At 37.6% G+C, this 25,824-nt stretch overlaps 2 protein-coding genes across 2 annotated transcripts in view; one reads left to right on the top strand and one right to left on the bottom strand.

Annotated features, from left to right (window-relative positions):
• Positions 1-3,966, top strand: part of LOC136825791 (uncharacterized) — an 86,635-nt gene extending 82,669 nt beyond the window's left edge. Inside the window, exons 3-4 of the mRNA XM_067082700.1 lie at positions 2,468-2,626; positions 2,796-3,966. Coding sequence (XP_066938801.1) covers positions 2,468-2,626; positions 2,796-3,092 — 456 coding nt within the window. The 3' untranslated portion in view covers positions 3,093-3,966. The remainder of the gene's footprint in view (positions 1-2,467; positions 2,627-2,795) is intronic.
• Positions 3,967-10,429: 6,463 nt separating this feature from the next.
• Positions 10,430-23,841, bottom strand: LOC136825793 (protein cbp-1-like). The gene is made up of 5 exons (XM_067082701.1): positions 23,696-23,841; positions 17,458-17,547; positions 16,212-16,326; positions 15,536-15,646; positions 10,430-10,591 (listed from the first exon to the last, which is right to left on the bottom strand). Exons 2-5 carry the CDS (start codon positions 17,526-17,528, stop codon positions 10,586-10,588), a joined length of 303 nt encoding a protein of 100 aa, XP_066938802.1. The 5' UTR covers positions 17,529-17,547; positions 23,696-23,841; the 3' UTR covers positions 10,430-10,585.
• Between the last annotated feature and the right edge of the window lie 1,983 nt (positions 23,842-25,824).

A 25,824-nucleotide genomic window follows, 5' to 3' on the forward strand; every position in this document is an offset into this window, starting at 1 on the left:
CGGTGTCTACTATTATAAGTTTGGGCGGCGGTGGTGGTCCCCAATCGCTTCGCAACCTTGCGTTTGGCTCCCAATCAAATGTCAGGGACCTCGAACATAATAGAGAGGGAGGGGGCCCTCGGTAACCACATCCCAAATAAATTCACTTGGAAGAGAATGGGATCTTGTACTGTCTATGGCCCGTGTGGAGATTAATAGGATCAAAGCTCTCTCTCTCTCTCTCTCTCTCTCTTTTCTACTTCTACTTTACTTCATTGTTGCTATAACGCGCAGAGCATAACGAAGAAAGAACTGGAAGTTCGCTGATGTAGTTACCGTGATCTCTTCTTTCTGTATTTCTTATTACTTAATATTACTTCTTTCAAATGATCATAGTCTTTGGAATCTTAACTTTCAAGTCAGTGTTCCATACGAATAGGGTCCACTTTCTAAATAATAATAATAATAATAATAATACGAGAAGACTAAATTACACTTCTACCAAAACTGAAAGCGAATGAATATTTAGAGCTGTGACAGGAAGGTAATCTAGCAGTGTTACCAACTGCTGGTGATGGCCAGCGTTACCAGCGACGCGGGTAAACCCCCGGTCGATAGTGGCAGACCTTGGACTGGTTTATTTTTTTCGATTTTTTTTTTTTTTTTTCTGTGAAACCTGAAATAATATTTCATGTTACGTGTAACGTATCCGAGAGTATGTGTAAACACTGTATGACCTTCCTGATTCTTTTAGTAGTTTTTTAGCAATTTTTTTTGTAAATTAGATTGGTTTGAATTCGAATGATTCCTGCACGAAGCCTAGACCGGTGAATCGTTATTTTAATCCGGTATTGATTATGTTTTATGATTTGATCAGAATTATGGTAAATTGTATTAGAGTTACTGTATAACGGTTAATGATAATAATTATGACGAAGATGAATATTCCGGTATAAGTTTAATGAAAGATTTTTTTTTTGTTAAAGACTTCCCCAACGAAAATACTTTTCTCTTCCTTTGTCAACTTAAGGGAGTTACGTCTCTGTGTCACATATGGGCTTTTCTTTCCTTTGTCAACATATTGGTAATTGATTCCTTTGTCAAAAAATGGGCTTCTTTTCTTTGGACTTTCGCTAGGAAATGTGATATTCGTTTGCGTTGTTCTTGCAGAATGTTTCCACGTCATAATAATAATAACGATAATACGAGAAATGTAAATGAGCATCTTGCTCAAAGCAGGTTAGTAGGACGGGACAAGCCCAAGTGACGTATCAGACTGCAAGCATGTCGAGATTCCTAGAGGATCCCGATCCCGCTCTCGCATTCCCGTGGCATTAGATAACCGGAAAATGTCATAGAAGTATTTTCCCGGGCTTTCTGTCGTCTTAGGAAAGAGTTGGGGGGAGGGGTGAGACTATTAGGAAAGAAATTGGCGCCTTAACACATACCCTTGCAATCCCCTAAAATGAAGAAACAGGAACTGAAGTAGCGCTGAGAAAATGTAGTTGGGTTTTTTGGGGGAAAGTTATTCAAGAGCCGTCGTTGTTGATTAGAACGGCAAAAACTTTCACTCTTCGGACTCTTCCTGGGGCGTATAGTCAGTCAGTCGGCCATTCCTCGCGATGTTGGTCTATGAAATATATATTTTTTTTATATCTTATGCTTTTGCTTTCCCTGTTCATGCTCACGAGGTGAACAGTCTGATGTAACGAATTACACATTGTTTGACCGGCTGTGTACCGGGAAATAAACGTGTGAAAGAGAGAGAGAGAGAGAGAGAGAGAGAGAGAGAGAGAGAATAAAAAAAAGAGGCGAGTAAGATAAGCTGACTGTGGTCGTCAATGTTGATCACTGAGGGAAAAGTCCCGGGCGTCTACACACGTCATCACACAAGGCCAGTCCCTCCCTCCCCTTCACATTCGCTCTTCTCGTTGGCTTTCGACCTTATTCCACAATGTTTCGTTCTCTTCCCGTCCGTCTCTTTACGTTCTACGCATCATTTACGATTGTAGTTGCATCTCTGAAGACTTATTATACTGAATCAAGTGGCTAAAATGAAGGAAAACTTTTACATTTTTAGTTTGATTCGTATAGTGGCTATGGCTGTTTGTTCTGTAGAATACATGATATATATATTATATATATATATATATATATATATATATAGAATATATATATAGAATCACAAAGTGAATTAATAGTGAACATATGTAAAATACTAAGTGCATGTCATGTGATTGATTAATTATATTGAATAATGGGGCTAAAATGAAGGAAAAATTTTACATGTTAAGTTTGATTCATAGATAGAGGGTATGGCTATTGTTTCTTTCAAGTATATGATTTTAATTATATATACATATGACATTACTAATAGTGAGTATCTGCAAAGTACTGAGTGAGTCTCATGTGACTTTGATCTATTCGTGTCATCTGGCTTTGCAACGACCTTGCAGCTTCTGATGTGTTTATTTTCTCTCTTTCTCAGACTCTACGTGGCACTCGAGTTATCATGGACCCCAGCACTTACCGGCAGGTAGCGGAAGCTTACATGGCCGCTAAGCGCACACCGACCAGGCGCCCCCACACTCACAACGGCGTCCCTGGCTCCGACTTAGTCTGTGACGCAACGCGGAATAACGTATCGGTGAGTGTAAGCCAAGATCTCTCTAGCTCCCTTGGTTTTCTGAGCAGTACTGTTTGATATCGGCCCATGTTTATTCCTCTGTGGCTTTCCTGTGGCTTTAAAATATGTCGGTCATAGTTACTCCTCAGTGGCGTTCGTGTAGCTTACCACTTTCTTTTATACCTTGCAGGACTCCCGTCAGAGGTACTCCCACCCGGCGCTCCACCACACCTCGAGCTGCCCCTCTGCCAATTCCGTTTCCCCACCCACATCAAACAGCATGTACTCGAGCATCGAGTACCCAGAAGTCACCAACAGCCCGAACAAGCCCAAGACTAAGACCAAGAGGGACCGCGGTGCGGCCCCCCACCAGGATCTCGACAGAGGCTACGGGGTCGGAACCAACACCATGAATCCTTGGGACTACCAGCAACTCCTCGAGAGCCTGGAGGACTTGGAAGGCAGCAGCAGGGGCGCCCTGTCCTGAAAGGGCCCATGGACTCCCAAAACTAGGGTTCTGCGAGACTTATAATATCCTTCTTGATGCTGGAAGGCATGAAGGTGATGCTCAATGCCTACTACCGGGATGCCGCAAGGTGGTCACTGGGCGCCTCTTGACTCTGGGTGACCGAGGGGCGGCTGAGCCCCCCACTGGCTGATGTGATGATGTGTTAGGTGGAGATCTCTTGATAAAGACTTTTCCGAAGTTGCAAACAAGAGTTTGGCGTCGTTTAAGTTTGACCGCGGCCGCGACTGCCGTGGTTGAATAGGGAGCTGATGACGAGACTGAGATATTTTCTTCCTTTTTCTCAAGTGGCTTTTTTTTATATACAAATACGTTGTTTGGCTCGAAAGAGCCACCAGTTCGCGATGAAGCAGATAATACACTTAACCCTTTCCTTCTGATGCATTTCTTTTATGAAAAAAAAAGAACAGCCTGTAATGAAACCAGGTGTAACCCGTGAAATTGTGAGATTGTGAAACCTTTGAGCTCTTTTGACCCCGAAGGTCAAAGAACTTTGAAGTGACGGATTTTTTTTTGCGACTGTACATCAGGGTCTCCTAGAAGGCGATCGCTAGGACGTCAGCCTGGTGACGAAACCTGTGATATGAATGCAAGGAATTGCTGTGCTTTCTTGTGCCAAAAATACTCTTTTGGTTTATCTGTACCTGTGAATTGACAGCAAACAATGCGAGGATAGTATCAGTTACGCCATCGTCGCAATCATCATCGTTATCATTATTCGTCGTAATGCATCTGTTGTCATTTCTTCTCAAGCTGTGATTACGTCACGGCTTCCTCATTGTAAACATTGTCAACATTGTCATTGTCATTAAATTATTTGTAATTTACGTACGAATTGAGGCGTGTTATTTATCCCTGACTTGATGCTTGAACTCGCTTTAGAGTCTGAAAACCGAGCAAGGGTATTTCAGGATTCCAGAGAAACGTGTTTTATTTTTGCTTTGTTGTAACAGAAAATTTCTGAGAGATAAAAAAATAAGAATTAATTGATGATCATCACTACTACATGTATTTTGATGAAAAGTATAAATTTGTTGATTACTTCTACTGTACATCTTTAGAGAGAATTTCAGAGCCAGAAGTATTTTGATGAAAGTATAAATTTGTTGATTACTTCTGCATCTTTAGAGAGAATTTCAGAGGAAGGAAAAGTTGTAGCTGATTATATTTCTGAGGGAGGTTACAAGTTCTGGTTGATGACAATGTACCGGATATAAATATTAATGAAAACATCATCTAATTGCCGTATATTCATAATATACATCAGTGTTTTGTGGAGAAATATTTGCTGCAACACAGGATATCGTATGTTTGTTGTAAAACAGGATATCTGATAAATGGTATTCTGACCAAAACGAGTTAACGTGGATATCCACGACAGATAAAACTCGTGGTAAGCAACAAACATTAACTGATAAAAATCCGGGTATTTACTGTGGAGGAAATTCATTGTGAAATATCCTCTGGTTGATTAGAACTCTCAATTACTTAAGGTTCATTGCAGCTTCCATTCGGCCCCTAGCTGCAACCTCTTTCATTCCTTTTACTGTACCTCCGTTTATATTATCTTTCTTCCATCTTAATTTCCACCCTCTCCTAACAACTGATTCATTGTGCAACTGCGAGATTTGCCTCCTGTCACTCATTTAAAGGCTTTTTACTGTCAATTTACGTTTCAGCGCTGAATGACCTCATAGGTCCCAGTGCTTGGCCTTTGGCCTAAATGCTATATTCTAATCATTGCTTCTCCCTTAATGGATGGCTTTGTCAACATCATCAGCCTGCTTGTCGAAGTACTATCTCTTATCTCACCCTGACATTAACCTTCACCATCTAGACTGGAGTGTTTAGCAGATTCTACCGTTTGGTTTTCATCTCCTTCAAATTTGTCCGCATGTACCTTTCACTTCCGTCTATTCTGTACTTTATCCCACGTCACATCTGATATCCAAGGTTTCCGTTTGAGCTCATACCCCAGTACTTCTTTCCAGCCGATTGATTAATTTACATTCATTCTGCTTCTCCTCAAGACATGGCTGCTTGACCAAATCTATTTCGACATTCCCTTTCAAAAGCCTTCTCTTCTTCTTCCTCGTCATGAAGCCTTACTGTATTTTACCTAGATTCTCTGTCAACTTTTCTTACCGGGTGCTTTTGATATCAGCTTCAGTGTGGCAATGGAAAGTCTGTAATCGCTGCCAACATCTGCTCCTTCCTCTGTAGCTCCTACCATTCCATAGACTTGGAGATGTCCAAGTGTGTTTATGGTTGCCATTTTCTTGCCAAGGAGTACCTACAATTTCAAAATTATTTCTAACACAAAAACTAATAAATTGCACCCCATTTTCGTTTGTAGTCTCTCCCTGGCCTTCCATACCCAGTACATCCTCCATACCTTCATTGTCGGTGCCAACTTTTACATTCATATCCCCAGCAACCATTCTTATAACTCTTTCTGGTATTTCATCTGTAATTTTGCAGTTCTGTATAAAGTTCATCCTGTTTTTCTTGGGAGAGATCATTCGTTGGTGCTTAGTACACTATAATACTCAAGTAATCTATTGCTCACTGCTGTCCAGTCAGTCAGTCAGTGCCTTCTCTACATTTGGTGTTAAGATCATGCCTACTCCACTGCTGATTCCACCTGTTCTTTTCAGATATACATTACACCCTCCTTTGCACCATAACACAAACAAATAAGATGTCCAGTCCACATCTCTTGAATTAATTTTCTACCTACTCTGTCCTTTGAATTTTATTCACGGTTCTTAAGTTCCAATCTCCTATTTTCAGTTTACCTTTATTATTTATGAACTGGGAGATTCTTAGCACCTCCATATGCCCGAAACAGGGGGCCATTTCTCAATTATGCCTATCCATTTAAGTGGCAGACTCCATATTGGCTGAATGCACTACAGGCTAGCCAGTTTCATGTAGTGGATAGAAGCTAGCTGGCTAAGGCCAATGACCCCCTGCCTTTGCCTGTTAGTTTCAACGGTGCTCTTCCTTCAGACATCCACTAGGCAGTGTTTTTTATGAAAATTTACACCACTTGAACCTTTCCTGCTTATCTTATCAATTTGGAATCTTAGGTCGTAAGTTCATGTGCTACTGTCTAGTTGTAGCTCTTCGTCGGACGGGTCGATATCGTTCTCCGCTAACACTCTGCTGAAGAATTAGAGGAATTTATTTCTGGTGATAGAAATTCATTTCTCGCTATAATGTGGTTCGGATTCCACAATAAGCTGTAGGTCCCGTTGCTAGGTAACCACCTGGTCCTTAGCCACGTAAAGTAAGTCTAATCCCTCGGGTCAGCCCTAGGAGAGCTGTTAATCAGCTCAGTGGTCTGGTTAAACTAAGGTATACTTTTACTGTCTAGCTGTACTTTCTAGTCGTGTTAACATTGCATATTTATTGTCTTATAAAATTAAGAACAATACTGTTTTAGGCAGTGATATTTTCCCCAACAGTGGGCCAGTTTTCTGGTAAAATACTGATCCTTTCAAGATGATCTACGAACCACTATTTAAGTATTCTTCTGCTTCAGTGGTGGTTAGTGCCGTCATTGCACGTCACGTGGGGCGCTGTAGGCATTGCTGAAGTGTTTTTTGCAGGGTCCCTTCGGTCCCTAGCATTTCCCATTTTTTAGCCTTGCAATTCACCTCCATTGCAACCACTCCAGCTCCCTCTGTTCAGTGTCTAAAGCTCAGTAAATCACTTAAGCAATCCATTTTTCCCTTTCGAAAGGTATTTCTTTCAATCTGGACTGACTGCTCGTCGATGTTAAGGTTAAAGGGTAACTGTATAAGTCAAATGTGCGACCACATCTCGACGTTGGCTGATTTTCGTTGTTCAACAGACTACGATTGCTCAAGATGCTTATGTAGGCCGTCACTCATCTGTTGTCATAATCAGAATTTCGTTCAAGGGTAAATGTAAAGAGAAAACCGCTGGAGGATATTATTTATTCAAGTGATTTTTTGGTCAAAAAATATAGAAAATTATACATATAATGCAGTACAGGTGAGATAATATGAGAAAAATACCGAGATAATGAGAAATTTTATGTCTTTTGTTTATGTTTTTACGTCAGTCCCCCAGTGGCTGGTACTAAGCATGGCGGAAGCTCCACGGGACGCCATATTTAGTACCAGCCCCCTAGGGGAATGAAAGTAAAACTATAGACAAAATATGGTGAATTTCTCACGATCTCAGTAAATTTCTCAAATTACCTCGTCTGTACTGCATTATATACACCATTTTCTACATTTTTAGGCAAAAAAAATATTAAAAAACGATATATGCATGCGACCGTCTCCTTTACAATTACACGCTCAAGTTCAATTGCTGTCAGTTCATTTTTTGGTGAATGTCCAGAACAACTCCGCATGCATAAAGTACCAAAATTAAAAGTAAAATGTAATATTTTTCATATTTAAAGCGTTTTTGGTCACTTTTTATAATGAGGAAACACCCACAATTTCGCCATATTAGCTATGGAGGGGTTGGGGGACAGGTATTGTCTAACCTTATAAGTCAAAAATCGAAAATCATTGATGGGAACTAGTTTTTCTGAGAAACATTACACTCTTTCTGAGAAACATTACAGTAAAAACCTCATTTTCGAACTAATTCCAGTAAGATTTCGAGGATGCCGATTAGATAATCATTAATATCTCGGATATGGTGAATCTCCTCAAAAAGTGTTCAGAGACAAAGTTTTATTATTTTATATTGTGAAAATTATAGTGTGACCTATTTTCTTATATCTCACCGCGGAGTTGTTCTGGACATTGACCCATTTTTTTTTATACGTAACCAAGAATTATCAGTATTATTAAAAGTAGAAGTCATAATATAATGAAACTTGAAACTTTTATTATTAAACACGTTTTCTTTGAGGAATTCGTTTTCTGTAATAGTATTGAAGCAGAGACTAAAGTAGAAGTATGTTTTGTTGTATTTCACGGCAGCTTACCCCAGCGTACTTTATTAAATGAAAATAAATCCATTTGGGTATTTTTGCCAGTTGTCTTTACCAACTGTATGTAAAAACATGGTTAATTTTCCAATCACAAGGAACGGGGAAGGTGTGTGTGTGTGTTTAATAATTACTTTTATCGTTACTCCGGCCCTAATAGGCTATAGGCCCAGCCAAAGATATGGGTGACAATGTCTGCTATTATGCCCTGTTTACGGAGTCCCATCAATGTGTGTGTGTATATGTATATATATATATATATATATATATATATATATATATATATATGTCACGTTATATATATATGTTTTGCGGGAACTGCTGGTTCCCTGCTCGTTCCCTTTTGTGGATTGCTGCCTCCTTACCTTCAAGTTTTTTTGTTTTGATGTTTCTCGTCGGTGAGCTGCCGTTTTCTTTCGCCAGTCGGGTCTGGTAGGGCAGCGGAGGTAGCGGCAGTGGCAGCAGCAGCAGGCAGTTTTTGGAGTCGACGTTGGTCGAGTTTATGAGCAGCAAATTGGAGCACGCCTACGAAGTGGAGCACGTCGTAGAGGTGGAGGTGACCATGAGTAGTCGTGTGACCACGAGCTGCTCATCTTGATGACAGCGTGAGGCTGTCCTGACGTCTCCATCGGGGTATTCTGGTTGGTGGGTTTTGTCCCTGTTGTGCAGCTGAGGGCTGTCTTGGTGCCCTGATGGAGGACGTATGTTTGGTATTTTTTTTCTGCCTGCTGTTGTTTATTTTGCCTTTTTTGTTTTAAGCTACTTTCTGGATTATGAAGTTAATCGTTTATTTAACTTTATTTTGTTTAGTGCTGCCTCTTGGTTTTTTTTATGCTTATGGTTTAACTTTTTACCAGACCTGTCTCACTTGTAAATATTGTAAATAAATTAAATTTGAGCTCATTATATTGTTTTTGTTGTTTTCCCCTCCTTTGTTTGTTGCATCTGCCGTCAGTCATGACAGCCCCGTCCTGAGTATGTTAAAGAACCTGCATAACGACCACTCTGGTCGTTACAATATATATATATATATATATATATATATATATATGTGTGTGTGTGTGTGTGTGTGTGTGTGTGTTATATATATATATATATATATATATACATACATATATATATATACATACATACATACATGCACATACACATCCACATACAACACACTGCAGTTGGCAGTCTCGTGCATTACCGTTGTTCAGTTGCTCCTAACAGCTATGCTTCGCTGCTGGTGGCAATGCTACGGGTTGATGCTGTTAATAATCCCTTTGTGTGTTCAGTAATGCTTTGAACAACGGAACGAAGATTTAGCTACTTTGAATGGCATTTTTCTATAGTTGCTTAAAACAATCGCGGCCGGATGATTCAGTTGTTCTGAACAGCTGTGCCTTGCTGTTGTTAGACTAATTGTTCTAAGAGGTGGCTTAAGTTGCCCCAGAACAGCTACGGTTTGCTGTTGTTAGACTAATTGTTCCAAGAGGTGGCTTAAGTTGCCCCCGGAACAACTGTGCCTTGCTGTTGTTAGACTAATTGTTCCAAGAAGTGGCTTAAGTTCCTCTCCAGAACAGCTGTGCCTTGCTGTTGTTAGACTAATTGTTCCAAGAGGTGGCTTAAGTTGCCCCAAGAACAGCTACACTTTGCTATTGTTAGACTAATTGTTCCAAGAGGTGGCTTAAGTTGCCCGCGGAACAACTGTACTTTGCTGTTGTTAGACTAATTGCACCAAAAAGTGGCTTAAGTTGCCCCCCAAGAATAGCCGTGGGTTGCTGTTGTTAGACTAGTTGTTCCAAGAACTGGCTTAAGTTGCCCCCCAAGAACAGCCGTGCATTGCTGTTGTTAGACTAATTGCACCAAAAAGTGGCTTAAGTTGCCCCCCAAGTACAGCCATGCATTGCTATTGTTAGACTAATTGCACCAAAAGGTGGCTTAAGTTGCCCCCCAAGAACAGCCGTGCATTGCTGTTGTTAGACTAATTGTTCCAAGAACTGGCTTAAGTTGCCCGCCAAGAACAGCCGTGCGTTGCTGTTGTTAGACTAATTGCACCAAAAAGTGGGTTAAGTTGCCCCCCAAGTACAGCCATGCTTTGCTATTGTTAGACTAATTGCACCAAAAAGTGGCTTAAATTGTCCAAGAACCGCTGTATCTCGCTACTGTTGGCAATCCTGACAGACACTGCGCTCAGGCGCGTTCCCGCGCCAAGTACATCGAAATGTACAAAATGCTTCTTTTGGAATCATTTGCTTACCGACATTATTTAACAAACATATTGTCACTTTCCTCTTGAAGTTCAAAGCTCAGGGGCATAGTAATACACAAATAATGGATTACTTTTAATCGATAACGTAAATATTTATGATAGGTGTTGGGTCTAAGAGTTTAAAGACTACTGTTACAAAATTAAAACGTGTCACTCTGGAGTAACTGTACAGCTTAAACAAAGAATGAAGTCTCCATCACCTCAGTGGTTCTTCTTTTATTCCTGGAAGTTAAAAATCAATGCATTAAGATTCCTTGAAATTGTTTTTTATGTACATAAATAATATATATATATATATATATATATATATATATATATATTATACATATATATATATAACTCTTTAATACACACCAATTTGTTCTGCATTAGTAGAATATTAAAGTGAGTCTCGATTCAAATTGAGTATCTAATGGAGTTTTTTATTCAAAGTTACAAGCTTCTTGACAAACAGTCCACATTATCATAGTATAATGAGCAAACGCATAGTCCGGCTGTATTTATATCTGTGTGCTGGGTACTTTTAATCCTATAATCGCCTAGCTCTTCCTGTGTGACCTCCACCCTCTCTTGACCTTGGTCTTTCTCTGATCCCTGGTTCCAGATGTCCGTTTTATTTGCGTTCTGTTGCGTTTTTTCTTCGTTTCCTTGCTACTGTGGAGTATACGATTTTTTCTTGATATGCTGTCTTCAAAGCCGTTTCCGGTGTTCCCTGCCATCGTGTTGTTGGCGCAAGTTATGAAGGCGTTCTCTACAACCAGTCTAGATGTTTTGTTGGTGTTCCTGTACAGAAAACTCATATTTTCCCAGTCTATTCTGTGATCATTTTCCCAACAGTGTTTGGCAACTGCCGACGTCTGATTATTGTCTTATGTTCTGCAGATGTTGTTTGCTTCGCTCTTTACATGATTTGCCAGTTTCGCCATAGTACCCTTCTTCACAGTCTAGACACGCTGCCATATAAACCCCCCCTCTAATCTCTTCCCTTCAATGACTTTTTTTGTTTCTAACTATTTTATTCCAATGGTGTTTTTTGTAGCTGCCTATCAATTTGAATATTTAGCTTCCTGTTGATGGGTGCAATAGAGTTGTTGTCTGGAACTGCAATTATTTTCCTACCAAATGTTCCTTTTTCTATTTTCCTCTCCCCAAAATAGTTTTTCCTTGCTTTGATATGTGCCCAATTCTCACCAATACTAGGGTAGCCCACTGCCTAAACTCTCCCTCAGGTCCAACTTTCGTCTCGGGACTGCACTTATAAGTCTGATGGCCAACCCTGTCATTAATCCTATTTTATTTCTTTTCCTATGACTGGAGAACCTATGCTGTATGAATTGAGGTGTCTTCTTCCTATATACCTTTGAATTTTAAATTCTCCCTACCCTCTTGACCTGACATCCAAGAAAGGAATTTCTCCTTCTTTCCTTCTAATGTAAAACTTGATGTGTTCATTTAGTTTATTTATGTTTTCTAAAAACTTCATGTAGATCTTCTCTTTCTCCTCTAAATGATCAAGATGTCATCCACGTATCTACCATTTTACGATATTAGTTCCCTTTATTTACTTTTGCCCACCTTTCTTTTTCAAACTATTCCATAAAGATATTAGCTAGAATTGGTGAAAGACTTTGAACCATTTTTTTTGTATATAATGGTTTTCACCCCACTTGAAAACATTTTTTTAGCATTTCTTATATCCAAAATGCGACTTATGTCACTATGAAAATTATTATCGTCGTATGCTGGCGGCCGCTGCAACAGCGGCCTCCAGTTAATGTTTATGCAAAAAACCATTATATACAAAAAAATGGCGTGGCCATGGGTTCAAGTCTTCACCACCCCAGCCAATATCTTTATGGCGGAATGGTTTGAAAAGGAAGAGGTGGGCAAAGTAAATAAAGGGAACTTAAATATCGTAAAATGGGTAAGATACGTGGATGACATCTTGATCATTTACAAGGGAGAAAGGAAGATCTACACAAGTTTTAGAAAACATAAATAAACTAAATGAACACATCAAGTTCACATTAGAAGAAGGAAGGAAGGAGAAATTCCTTTCTTGGATGTCCTGGTCAAGAGGGTAGGGAGAATTTAAAATTCAAAGGTATATAGGAAGAAGACACACACCAATTCATACATACATAGGTTCTCCAGTCATAGGAAAGAAATAAAAATAGGTTTAATGACAGGGTTGGCCATCAGGGCTTATAGGATTTGCAGTCCCGAATTTTTAGACGAAGAGTTGGATTACCTGAGGGAGAGTTTTAGGAGATTAGGCTACCCTAAGTATTGGTGGGGTGGGCACATATCAAAGCAAGGAAAAACTATTTTGGGGAGAGGGAAAGGATTGAAAAGGAACATTTGTAGGAAAGAAAATAATTACAGTTCCGGACAACAACTCTATTGCACCCATCAACAGGAAGCTAAATAATTTCAAATTGATAGGCAGCTACAAAAACACCATTAGGAATAAAATAGATAGAAACAAAAAGTTGGTAGAGGGGGAAGAGATTAGAGGGGGTTTATATGGCAGCGTGTCTAGACTGTGAAGAAGGGTACTATGGCGAAACTGGCAAATCATGTAAAGAGCGAAGCAAACAACATCTGCAGAACATAAGACACAATAATCAGACGTCGGCAGTTGCCAAACACTGTTGGGAAAATGATCACAGAATAGACTGGGAAAATATGAGTTTTCTGTACAGGAACACCAACAAAACATCTAGACTGGTTGTAGAGAACGCCTTCATAACTTGCGCCAACAACACGATGGCAGGGAACACCGGAAACGGCTTTGAAGACAGCATATCAAGAAAATCGTATACTCCACAGTAGCAAGGAAACGAAGAAAACGCAACAGAACGCACGGAAAACGGACATCGGAACCAGGGATCAGAGAAAGACCAAGGTCAAGAGAGGGTGGAGGTCACACAGGAAGAAGAGCTTAGGCGATTATAGGATAAAAGTACCCAGCACACAGATATAAATACAGCCGGACTATGCGTTTGCTCATTGTACGGATATTTGATAATGTGGACTGTTTGTCCAAGAAAGCTGTAACTTTTGAATAAAACCCATTAGATACCATCCAGTTTGAATGAGGTCCTTTATATATATATATTTATATATATATGTTATATATATATATATATATATATACATACAAATTTTAAGCTGACGATAAATAAACGCAGCTGATATCATTTTAACCAACTAGCTTCTGTGATATCGCCTGTAAATATTTACTGTCAACTCAAAAAAAAACAAAATGCTCATACTTTACTCAGCAGTTAAATTTATGGTTAGTTACAGAGACTTTTAGAAGTGTTAATTGTAATTCCGATGGCTTATTTCATAAAATGCTAAGGAATATAGTATTTTTTGGCCAAAGGCCAAGCGCTGGGACCTACAAGGTCATTCAGCCCTGAAAGGAAAATATGAGAGTAGAAAGGTTTGAAAGGTGTAACTATGAAACAATTGTTGGGAGAAGGTGGAAAGTAAGACGGAAGAAAGCGAATATGAACAGAGGTACACTAAAAGGAATGAAAGGGGTTGTAGATAGGGGCCGAAGGCACGCTGCAAAGAACCTTAAGTAATGCCTACAGTGCACCGATTGAGGTGCACTGACAGCGCTACCCCCTATGGGACATAAAATGCTAAAAACTCAATAATGTTACAGACATTCACTGATATATGTTGAACTTAGCATAGCTTTAGCCTAACTTTTAACATTCGCAGAAACATACACAGAATAATCCCAATCCTATTTAGTCACACACTCCCTGACGAATAAAAAATCATTTAAGCTTTCAGTCAGATCAGAGTTGGAATGAAAGACACCAGTAGATAGGGTCTGATAATCAAAATTCCTACACTCGCCATTAGTGACAGATATTAGAAATTTTTACTGCTGTAGGTTATGGATAATTGATTCATTTGTAATTCAACAAAAAATAAAAAAAGACAATTTTGTACTGAGTCTAGATAGTAAGGAATTTTAAGTTTTTTACTACATCAGTTTAAATTAAAATAATTATTATCATTCAGAAGATGAACCCTATTCATATGGAACAAGCCCACCAAAGGGGCCACTGACTTGAAATTCAAGCTTCCATAAATATTTTGGTGTTCATTCCAAAGAAGTAAGAGAATGCAATAGAAAATACAGAAGAATAGATCAGTTATTAGAAAAGATAAAATAAATCAACAAACAAATAAATAAAGACAAAATTTTAAGTAAAATTCAAGAAGAATTGTTTTAGGGTAGTAATTATAATTATTTTTGACAGATACAAAATACTGAACACACACACACATAATACATACATACATTTCGTCCTTGTTCAAAATCATCAAGTTGGATTTTCCATTAATCTCTTATTGCTCCATAGGGGGGTGGGGTCGGCAGTGCACCTCACATGGTGCACTGTAGACATTACTGAAGGCTCCTTGCAACGTCCCTTCGGCCCCTAGCTGCATTCTCTTTCATTCCTTTTTACTGTATCTTCGTTCATATTCTCTTTCTTCCATCTCACTTTCCACCCTCTCTGACAATTTTTTCAGTGCAACTGCGAGGTTTTCCTCCTGTTACACCCTTCAAACCTTCTTAGGGTCGATTTTTCTTTCACAGCGTTGAATGACCTCATAGGTCCCAGCGCTTGACCTTTGGCTTAAATTCTATATTCCTTCCTTCTTTAATCTCGTACTGTATCAGTAACCTCGAATTTCGCCCCTTGGAGAAAAGTCGAGAAAATTTCCCAAAATTTTGGGGGGGGGGGGCGTGTAATACACTTTCCATCCTCTCTATTCAATATCTTATGTATTCTTTCGCCGAAAGTTCACATTCTTCACCCATATTCCTTCCACCCGTTAGTTTTCGTTACGTGTGCGTAGCTAATTACTGTTTCTGTAAGTGGAGAAGGTCGATGGAATATACAATATAGGTCGAAGGCCAAGCTCTGGGACCTACGAGGTCATTCAGCGCTGAATGAAAAATCGAGAGTAAGATGTTCTAAAAGGGCACTATGAAACCATTGTCAGAAGGATTTTATATGGTTTTATTTATTTAGTTTTATTTATTTATTTATTTTTATTTATCTACTTTTATTTATTATTATACTTTTATCTGAATGACAGGGGTTCTGTAAGTCTACTGTAGGACCTTACCAGTTGGAGGACCTGAAGTTGGTCCTCGAGGAGCGAGGCGTTCTGTCTCTCCTCCGCGAGCACTTTCTGTATAAGGTAGACCTTCTCTGCCAGTAGATGGTAGTACTCAGGCTGCCATAGAATGAGATTGGAATCTTACTGAATACTTTTGGGAAACAAATCCACAGTTATGTGTGAGTATACGTACATTTATAAATAAATCTTCACAGAGACCTCTCGGGAGTCCGTTCGAGACTGAAAAGGGGAATCAGATACCTCTCGGGAATCTGTTCGAGACTGAAAAGGGGAATCGAACTGATTCCCGCAAGCTCTCCGTAGAGATTCATTTTTAAATATGTCTGTACCCGTACATAACTGCGGATTTGTTTCTCCATTTCGAGACTCGTGCTGCTATGAGGATTTTTTAATGAATGAATTCTTCGCGAGTTCATTTGCACGGCCGTGACCCTATCTGAAGTTACCCTGATTTGCCACTTTGGTGTTGATGATTACTATGGAAAAATATTTAGGGATGTAGGACCTCTACACGTCAGAAAAATGCATAAAAAAAACCCTTGCATTAAGCAATAAACACCAGGTGACAACTGGAGGGAAAGATAAAAGACTTCAGTTGCAAGAATACTACTCAAGTAGGAATTGTCGAAAAAGACATAAAATCTCTACGAACTGCCCTTACCCTAGAGTTGGCCATGTCGAAGATCTTACTTTCCACGTTTTTTGCATAAGCAACTAAATTCTGCAGCGTGGGATCATACGGCGTGAAGCATTGTCCTGGGCGGATCGCAGACACCCTGGAAATGAAATTGCAATAATATATTATTATTATTATTATTATTATTATTATTATTATTATTATTATTATTCAGAAGATGAACACTGTTCGTATGGAACAAGCCCACCACAGGGACCACTGACATGGAATTCAAGCTTCCAAAGAATATTATGGTGTTCATTTGAAAGAAGTAACAGAAGGTGATAGGAAATAGAGAAAGGGGAGATCAATTATTAGAAAAACAGATAAATTAACAAATTAATATATAAATAAAGATGCAAGTAAATGATTAATGTACAAGTTGAATTGTATTAGGGTATAGTAATGCGTTGCATCTTCGCTTGAACTTCTGAAGAAGTTCCAATTGCACGACATCCTCAATAGGGAGGCTGTTCCACAGTCCAGCGGTGTGAGGAATAAAGGACCTCTGGAAAACAATCACTCCCATCGTCATTGTGGGCATTCAGGTTGCTCCAGGGGAAACTGCAGAGAGAGAGAGAGAGAGAGAGAGAGAGAGAGAGAGAGAGAGAGAGAGAGAGAGAGAGAGAGCTTATTCTATTACCTCAGACACTTTTTTTGGTTTTCTGCAAAAGAAAACTATTGTTTCGGCTTTGTCTGTCCTTCCGCACTTTTTCTGTCCGCCCTCAGATCTTAAATACTGCTGAGGCTAGAGGGCTGCAAATTGGTATGTTGATCGCCCACCCTCCAATCATCAAACATACCAAATTGCATCCCTCTAGCCTCAGTAGTTTTTATTTTATTTAAGGTTAAAGTCAGCCATAACCGTGCTTCTGGCAGCGATATAGGATAGGCCACCACCGGGCCGTGGTTAAATTTTCATGGGTCGCGGCTCATACAGCATTATGCCGAGACCTCGGAAAGATATATCTATTTTCTGTGATTATTTCAAGGCTAGTACTGAAGAAATATGATTAAAACTTACTGCCCGGCGCCCTTCAGAAGCCGTGTGGGTACTCGGAAGGACTTTTCACACTTTCTTGTAGTATATATTTTGAAAAGACGAGTCAGTTTTCACACTTCCTCGTAGCATATATTTTGAAAAGATGAAGTCATTCGCGTGCTATGGCAAACGCCGACGAAAGTCCCAAAATAACTAAAGAAATCGGGGAGTGTGTGTGTGTATACTCACAGCTTGGACACCAGATGTTCCCTCAACTCTCCAGTGAGGGTCTGTTGCCATTCCTTTACTCTCACGGGCATCGTGGTGTCTTTCCGTGAACTGCAAATAAAACAAAAAAAGTAAAATATGCGGCGAAGTTTCTTCGGCACAATAGTTTTCTGTACAGCGTATATTTAAGGCCACCGAATAGTTTTCTGTACAGCGTATATTTAAGGCCACCGAAAATAGATCTATCTTTCGGTGGTCTCGGTGTAATGCTGTACGAGCCGCGGCCCATAAAACTTTAACCACGGCCGGTGGTGGCCTGGCCTATATCGTTGACAGAAGCACGATTATAGCTAAATTTAATCTTAAATAAAATAGCTAAATTTAATCTTAAATAAAATAAAAAACTACTGAGGCTAGAGGGCTGCAATTTGGTATGTTTGATGATTGGAGGGTGGATCAATTTGCATAAATTCAAATGAAATAGAAATAACAAAAGAAATAGTAGATGGCGAGCTTGAAGAATGGTACAAAATATAGAGGAAGCAATAAAAATCATATACCCATAACTTAAATACACCACACTTCCACATCCTATTAGTAGTGATAAGTTGAAATTGATACAATGGCACTACAACAACATCCAAAAACACAGTACTTATAACAGGGTGGAACAACATATTAATGAGAAGAGATGTCATTACAAGAACAGTTAGTACAAGAAAACTCCAAGATTATATCATCAAAATTAAAGACCTAATAAAACACAGAAATACAGTACAATAACTCCAAAACAATTTTGAACTCTGCAAGACTGATGGGAAGCAAAACTATTACTTCGCCATACTAAAAGCATGGAATGAGAAAATATGATGACAAAGAGAAGGAAGTACTGCACAAGGCCTACTGGCAGGAAATATTCCAGATAACGCAGGAGGATAACCAAAATTTCTGACAACCAACATGAGACAATAGTCAATGAATTCATTGAACAACATAGAAATAGAGCAAATCCGCATCATGCAGCTGATATTAGCAGACTCAATGAAGACTGCCCCATTAACAAGAAAAATAGAGTTATGGGAAATCAAAATAATAATTAAAAATTTTAAACACAAAGCACCAGGAAAGAGTGGAATTAATAAGGTCATAATTCAAAATTTACCAGACATTGCACTCGGGAAAAATTAAGAGAAATATACAACTGGGCCCTTCTCAATGGGATATTTTCCAAATTATATTCAAGAATGCAATAATGATTTTGATACTCCAAACCAGAAAAGATACTAGTCAGGTAGAGAATTATAGACCAATATCATTACTAGAAGTACTGGCAAAATATTTGAAAATAATTAACAACAGATTAGTGTTGTTCCTAGAAGGTAATCAGCTACACAATAATAATCAATATGGATTTAGAAAAGGAAGAGGGACCCAGATTGCAATAGCAACATATATGAGAGAGTATTGCACTATCACAAAGAAGAAGGTACCTATGTAACCTAGTATGTAGAGATATAACAAAGGCATTTGACAAAGTATGGATACAAGGACTTCAATACAAAATATTACATCTCAACCTTCCAGACATTTTTGAGAAAATACTATGCAACTTCATCAAAGATCGAACAGCAGCAATCAAGTCACAAAATTACATAGGAATCCATTCTCGTTACAAAGTGGAGTCCTAAGATCTGTACTCAGTCCAACACTATTCATATTATATACATCAGATATGACTTCACCACCAGAGTACTGTACTGATGTCTGCTTTGCAGATGATATAACTCAAATAATTATACACCCAGAAAAACGCACTCGAAGAAGGGATCCAACTTTGAAAAGACAAGTAGCACAAAAACAATGAACCAAATTGAAAGAATAAATCAGTTTGAAAAGAAGTGGAAGATAAAGACAAATAAATCTAAATTCCAACTAGTATCAGTGTTCTGCTTACAAACCTGCACAAATAATGTTAGACCAACAAACCGATGAATTTAGTAAAAGCACAAGAATACTAGGAATGCATTGACAAAGAGGAATATCAAGACACGTGAGAGAAAGGCTAAGAATAGCAAGAACACAAAATACAAAGCTAAAACGATTTAGAATATGAACACAAATATCAAAATCCATTTCTACAAAAGCCTGATCAGACCAATAATGGAATATCCACCAATACCCACGTGTTTAGCATCGACTTCCAATATAAGTGCATTACAAAAATTCCAAAAATAAGATACTAAGGTCCGCAGTGAGAAACAATCAAGAAGATGACGGTCTGAATATAGAACAAATACACAAAAATACAAAGTAGAACCAATTAATCAAAGATTATACAGACTGGCAACCAAACATATGGAGCAAACTAGATCAGTACAACAGTGAATTAACAGAAGAATCCGTAGCAGAAGAGAGAAACCACCCAAAACAACATAGACCACAGATGGTGGAGAAGAGTATCTTCATATCTTCATGTGATGAACCTCAACCATTATATTATTAAGAAAAGCCTTGTGAAAAGTAATATTTAGAATTTACTATGTAGGTATCATGCAAAATCATTATGATAATTAACATCAAGGTTAAAATGAGGAAATTGGAACTAATTTTTTATTTTATTTTATGTTTTAAATATGATTATACTAATAAGAAATAAAATTCAAAATATGCAATATGTACAATTTACCATGTTGTTATAATGTAAAATTATTATTGTATTATGTTAATATTAGAAAAATTACTCCTTTTTTAAATAAAATTGTGGATAAACCACACTTGACATTACTCTTACTAATATTTCACTTTCTAAACTATTCCGTACCATGGTTAGCTAGCTAACTGCCCTCACCCTTCTTTCACCCATCTTACCTATCAGCTAAAAAAAAAAAAAAAAAGCCTCAGTAGTTTTTAAGATCTGAGGGCGGACAGAAAAAGCGCGGATAGAATCAAGTGCGGACGGACAGACAAATCCGTCACAATAGTTTTCTTTTACAGAAAACTAAAAAGGCAGATTTTTCATTTTGTCATTTTAAAAGACATGTGTTACACGATAGTAATCTAGCAATTGACGCGGGGGGTGGGGGGGGGAGAGGGGGAAGCCAGCCCAACTCAGGCCGGTCCCAAGCCAAGATTAATAGGGAGGGTTGGAGTCAGTAAACGCGACTATGGGTCATGCTAAGAAGAATATGAAGATTTTTGAATATATATATATATATATATATATATATATATATATATATACATATATTATATTATATTATATTATATTATATATTCCCTGAAAAAAGTGAAATTTTAGTTTTTCGGATCTTTGGTACAGCTATGCTCTAAGTGATGCAACATGATTACACAGGATTTCGTTCAAAATTCACAAACTGGCAAATAACATGCTCCATATTAATCAATTATTTCGATTATTTCATATAGTAAGGTCATAATATGTTTCATAAGGCTGACATCTGTCATATATTTCAAAACTGTACGAAAATATCACGTGTAGCCAAATTTCGGAAAAACAGTTACGAAACATTTTCAAAACTTTCGTTCACTCATCGCCGATGCATTTTTTGACAAAAAAGTCACCATCAAACCTCAGTTCAAATGGTAAATAGAAAAACGAAAAAATTTGTTATGACATTAATATTGCTTCCGATGGAACCATAAAATCTGAAACAGCCATATTTGATTGTTTTTACACCTCAACGCTGAAAAAATATAAATAAGTCAATACGAAAGTAGAATGCATCCAACGGTATCGACGGGTGAGCGGCGGCGCAACTGTTCGTGTAACATAGGTCTACACTACAATGAGTAGCGACAATTAAATTATTTTGAAATAATTTATTTTATATTTGTTAGAGGAATATTTGGTTTTTCATAAAAATAAAATTATTTGTTATATTTCTTAACCACTTCAAAAATTATGGCTTACTAGCTAATATTCGCCTATGCAATTATACTTTTGTTAAAGCCAAGATTTTGTTCCTAGGCCTGTGTTAGATTTCTATTACTTACTATAAATACATTGCACTTAGCATTCACATCTCTATATTAAAAATTTCTCGCCAGAAAGCATATGAAGTTACCTACACATTCTTGCATTTCAAGTTACCTTATGAATGAATAAATTATACACCAAAAGCGAGCAGAAGGACTTCTAAGAAAACAATAATATTTTAAGCCAGTTAAAAAAACAAGTGTTCCATAGGCCTTGTTATTAATACTAATAGATATTTCGATTAATGGCCACCTTCTCCATATAATTAAAATCATCATCATCTTTTATTCTTCAAAGAACAGGTAATCTCTACAGATAAATTCTTTAGTAACTGAGATTACATCAGAAGGCTTAGATTATTTTTTCTAGACCTATAAATCATTTTGCAACATACAAGCAGCTTGAGCACAGCCTAAAACTTCAACATTCAAAGAAAACTCGTAGTAATTCATATTCCCATTTTGATAACGTTGTTATGACTGTTGAGCTTATTAGGTCTACTGCTAACCTTATCACACCGTGCTTTGAGCTAAGCGATAAAAAAAAAAAATGTCAGTTCAAATCACACAAGTTACGAATTATACCAGTCCATAAAAGGGATCTTATTTACATAACCATAGGGAAAGCAGTGCTAGCCGTGAATTCGCAAACTTGTTGACATGTATGACACTGGAAATTAAGAAAGAAGTTTAACACTACTTGGCAACGTTACGTTGAGTCAAGAGATTTTGGACGATACAAAAAGAATCATGTCGCCTATTTGAGCATAGTTGCACATCAGGCAAGCTTATGTAGCTGAGGTCATTTAGCATTGACTAAAACACTATGTTCCTGCACCTGTCATAACACACACACACACACACACACATACATATATCATCAACCTTTTTGCGCATTTCCTTTCCTAAAGAATAACTTAGTTCTCGAAAAAAAAAAAATCTTTGCTGCTTTAAGAATGAGGCAGCGTAAGTTGGTGATCTCACTTGGAAATGGATAAGATTAATTAACACCAAGTTTCAGTAATTACGAAATTTATTAATAGGCTAGACCTACTTTGTGCTACAGCATCATGAAGCATACAACTTTCGTTCGGAACAGGTAATTAATGTAATTCAAGCTAAATAAAACACAAAACCTGCAGCCAACATGTAGTCCTATGCTTATTCACACGTTCCGCAAAGATAATATTTTCAGTGATACTCAAAGCAAGTATATGCGTCACAAAAGAGAGGATGAAAACAGCGGCAAGGAACCCCACTGCACACCCAAAACGCATGCGGAAAATCGAACTAATATTATTGCATCGTCTCCATTTTCATATGGCGCAACCTACGGTGCCTTGGTCTCCCGGGGGCGTGCGAGAGCTATTTTTTTTTCTTTTTACAGTTTCCCCGTGGAGATCTATGAGGAAAAAGTATTTAATAACAGTTTTCCAACGGGGATCTATGAGGAAAGAATGTATTTCGAAGAAAGGTGGCAAGTTAGTGCCTCATAAACATTTTCCTGCGGAAATCATAATTCGCGCCATGAAAACGAATCGCCACAAGTGCGCAGTCCACGCAGGGCATATCCCGTGACGTCACACAAACCGACCTTGGCTAACTTGGCCATCGTAAGAAAATTAGGGTTCCTCTCATGGCGTCTGATTAATCTACGTATTTCCTCGTACATGGTATAACGCGCTCACACTGGGGGATAAAACTGCTGTTTCTGTGAGAAAAAAAACTTAATTTTCACCATTTTCCTGTCCGCCTACTCCATTTAATTTTTTCCTGTCACCAACTATTCTTTTATTTTTCATCGTCATGTACCTTTCTAAATTCTCATGAACTCTTTTTCTTCTTTAACCCTGTTGCTGATTCTGATGTACCCTCTCCCTTGTCGCTTTAGCACGTCTAACAAATGTAGGCCTACTTCGTTCAAGTCACAATTTAAGTTTTAATAAAAACTTCCTTCACTATACTGTGGTTTTGTGAGGTTATAACAATGACTGAAAAATAATGGATTAAGCCTAACGTTACATAACAGGAATTTGATTGTCCCAATTAATTAATATAAAATAAAAATTACTTTTAAGCGCTGGAACAGTTTATGAATATGAATCTTCTGCAAACATTCGAAGCGGTCCCTCTAGGTCCACAATGTCTAGGATAATAATAATAAGACTAATAAAAGAGGAAAATTTTGCAAAAGGCCACATTAGTCCAACATAAACGAACAGATCGACTTCCAGGATGTAAATGCATAACAGATAGTACTTACCGGGGAAAAAAATGAGTAAGTAAAGTAATATGCAGCGTTTTCCTTTGTAAACACGCACACAAAATGCAGGTTCACGTCACCGGACAACTTGCTGGTCGAGTGGTTGATATCAAACCGCGTCTGAACGAACCCTGACTCGGCCCCAGGCGAAAGGACTATAAGTTAAGCTTCGCTTATTGCCATATTTTCAGCGGTCGTAAATAAGTATTGTTCTTATGATGACAATTGTAGGAGGCTTTTAGTGTCATTGGCATAAAAAAAAAGTGTTTAAACATTGGTTTTTTGTTCATCAGAATGAACTCAATATGATAGCCAGCATGACTGAATGACGTCAATAAAACACCCACAACCTCTTATCCGCCAACCTCACATTTTTAAAACTTAAATCTCTTTCTTTATTGGGCCGAAATTATAGTCTAATACTGATAATAAAAGAGTTCTCTTGAATTTATTTCATAATCTTTAGGAATGAAAGTGTTTGAATTGTGATCTACGTCTGGCAGCCACCTTTCCTAAATTTCATCGTAATCTACGTCTGGCAGCCACCTTTCCTAAATTTCATCATTAAATCATCAGTACGGTCACACAGTGTCTTATCTCGTCTGAGTAATCTCTCTGTTCTTTTTACGCTACCAGTGACAAAAGATGGCATTTTGTTACTTTTAGAGCAATTTGTTCGTTTATACTACGCTGCCAAGAATATTTCGTGATTCATAAAATGCAACTAAATCCAGAAATTTAGTCTAATGGCAAAATATCATAGTATGCTCGGTACACCACGCTGAGACTTCATGTCACAATCTAATCTCCCATTCACGCTTTGTTAGCAGGAAATGCCTCATTGGAGCAGGTTTTCTTGATGTTGATAATGAAGTCTTAATAAGTGTCATGCGTGGCTGGGATTTTTAAAATGGAAAGGTAATATTCTTTTGTCTATAATCATGTTGTAATCAGTCGTTACGAAAGAATGCATGTATGGTATCAAAATTAGACTATGGAGGATTTACATGGAGAAATATTGTTATATAGATTATACGATATATATATATATATATATATATATATATATATATATATATATATATATATATATATATATATATATATATATATATATATATATATATATATATATATATATATATATATATATATATATATATATATATATATATATATATATTCAGCTAAGCCCACAGGAAAAATACAGGGTAAGCCACCAAACGCTTTCGCGTTATTTCAACACATTTTCGAGACAATGCTAAAAACACCGAGAATATTTAACCAAGTAAACATAAAAGCTGAAAAAAATGGAAACACAAATATTCAAAATCCGGTGAAAACCAGTACAGCGGTACAGAACAGCTCAACAGGTGATTAAAAAGAATGAGTTACAAATCTCTTTAACAACAAATGCGTCTAGTTTGTACATACCCTGGCTTACATTCAATAAGTCACCGCGATATTTAATCAAAGCCGATTCAATAACATTTCTACGAGTTATATTGTTACAGTATAAAACAACTTTTGCCACCTCCCAACGAATCATATGATTAAAATTATCAATGTGTAAAAATAAAGCATTCGACATTTGTCCCGTTCTCAAACTCTATCTGTGTGGCGTAATTCTGTCTCCAGTTCCTTCCCAGATTGTCTATATTAAAACTTGCAATTCACGCAAGGGACTCTGTAAATGCAGCCCTGAGAAACCTGGGAGAATTTCCTATTATTGTATGTTGAGCTGTTCTGTACCTTTTGTACTGGTTTTAACTGGATTTTGAATATTTGTCTCAATTTTTTTTCCTTCAAAAGAAGGCATCGTGCTTACCCCATATAAAAAAAATGGGAAAAAGCACGTTAAACGAAGAAGAAGTTGTTTTCAGCTTTTATGTTTACTTTGTTAGATATTATCGGTGTCTTTAGCATTGTGCTTCAAAAATGTGTTGAAATGACACGGAAACGCTTGGTACTCCTGTTATTTTTCCCGTGGTCTTAGCTCACATGCAATTTAGTGACAAGCATATATATATATATATATATATATATATATATATATATATATATATATATATATATATATATATATATATATATATATATATATATATATATATATATATATATATATA

The sequence above is a fragment of the Macrobrachium rosenbergii genome, chromosome 39 (assembly GCF_040412425.1).
Source record: "Macrobrachium rosenbergii isolate ZJJX-2024 chromosome 39, ASM4041242v1, whole genome shotgun sequence".
NCBI lineage: Eukaryota > Metazoa > Arthropoda > Malacostraca > Decapoda > Palaemonidae > Macrobrachium > Macrobrachium rosenbergii.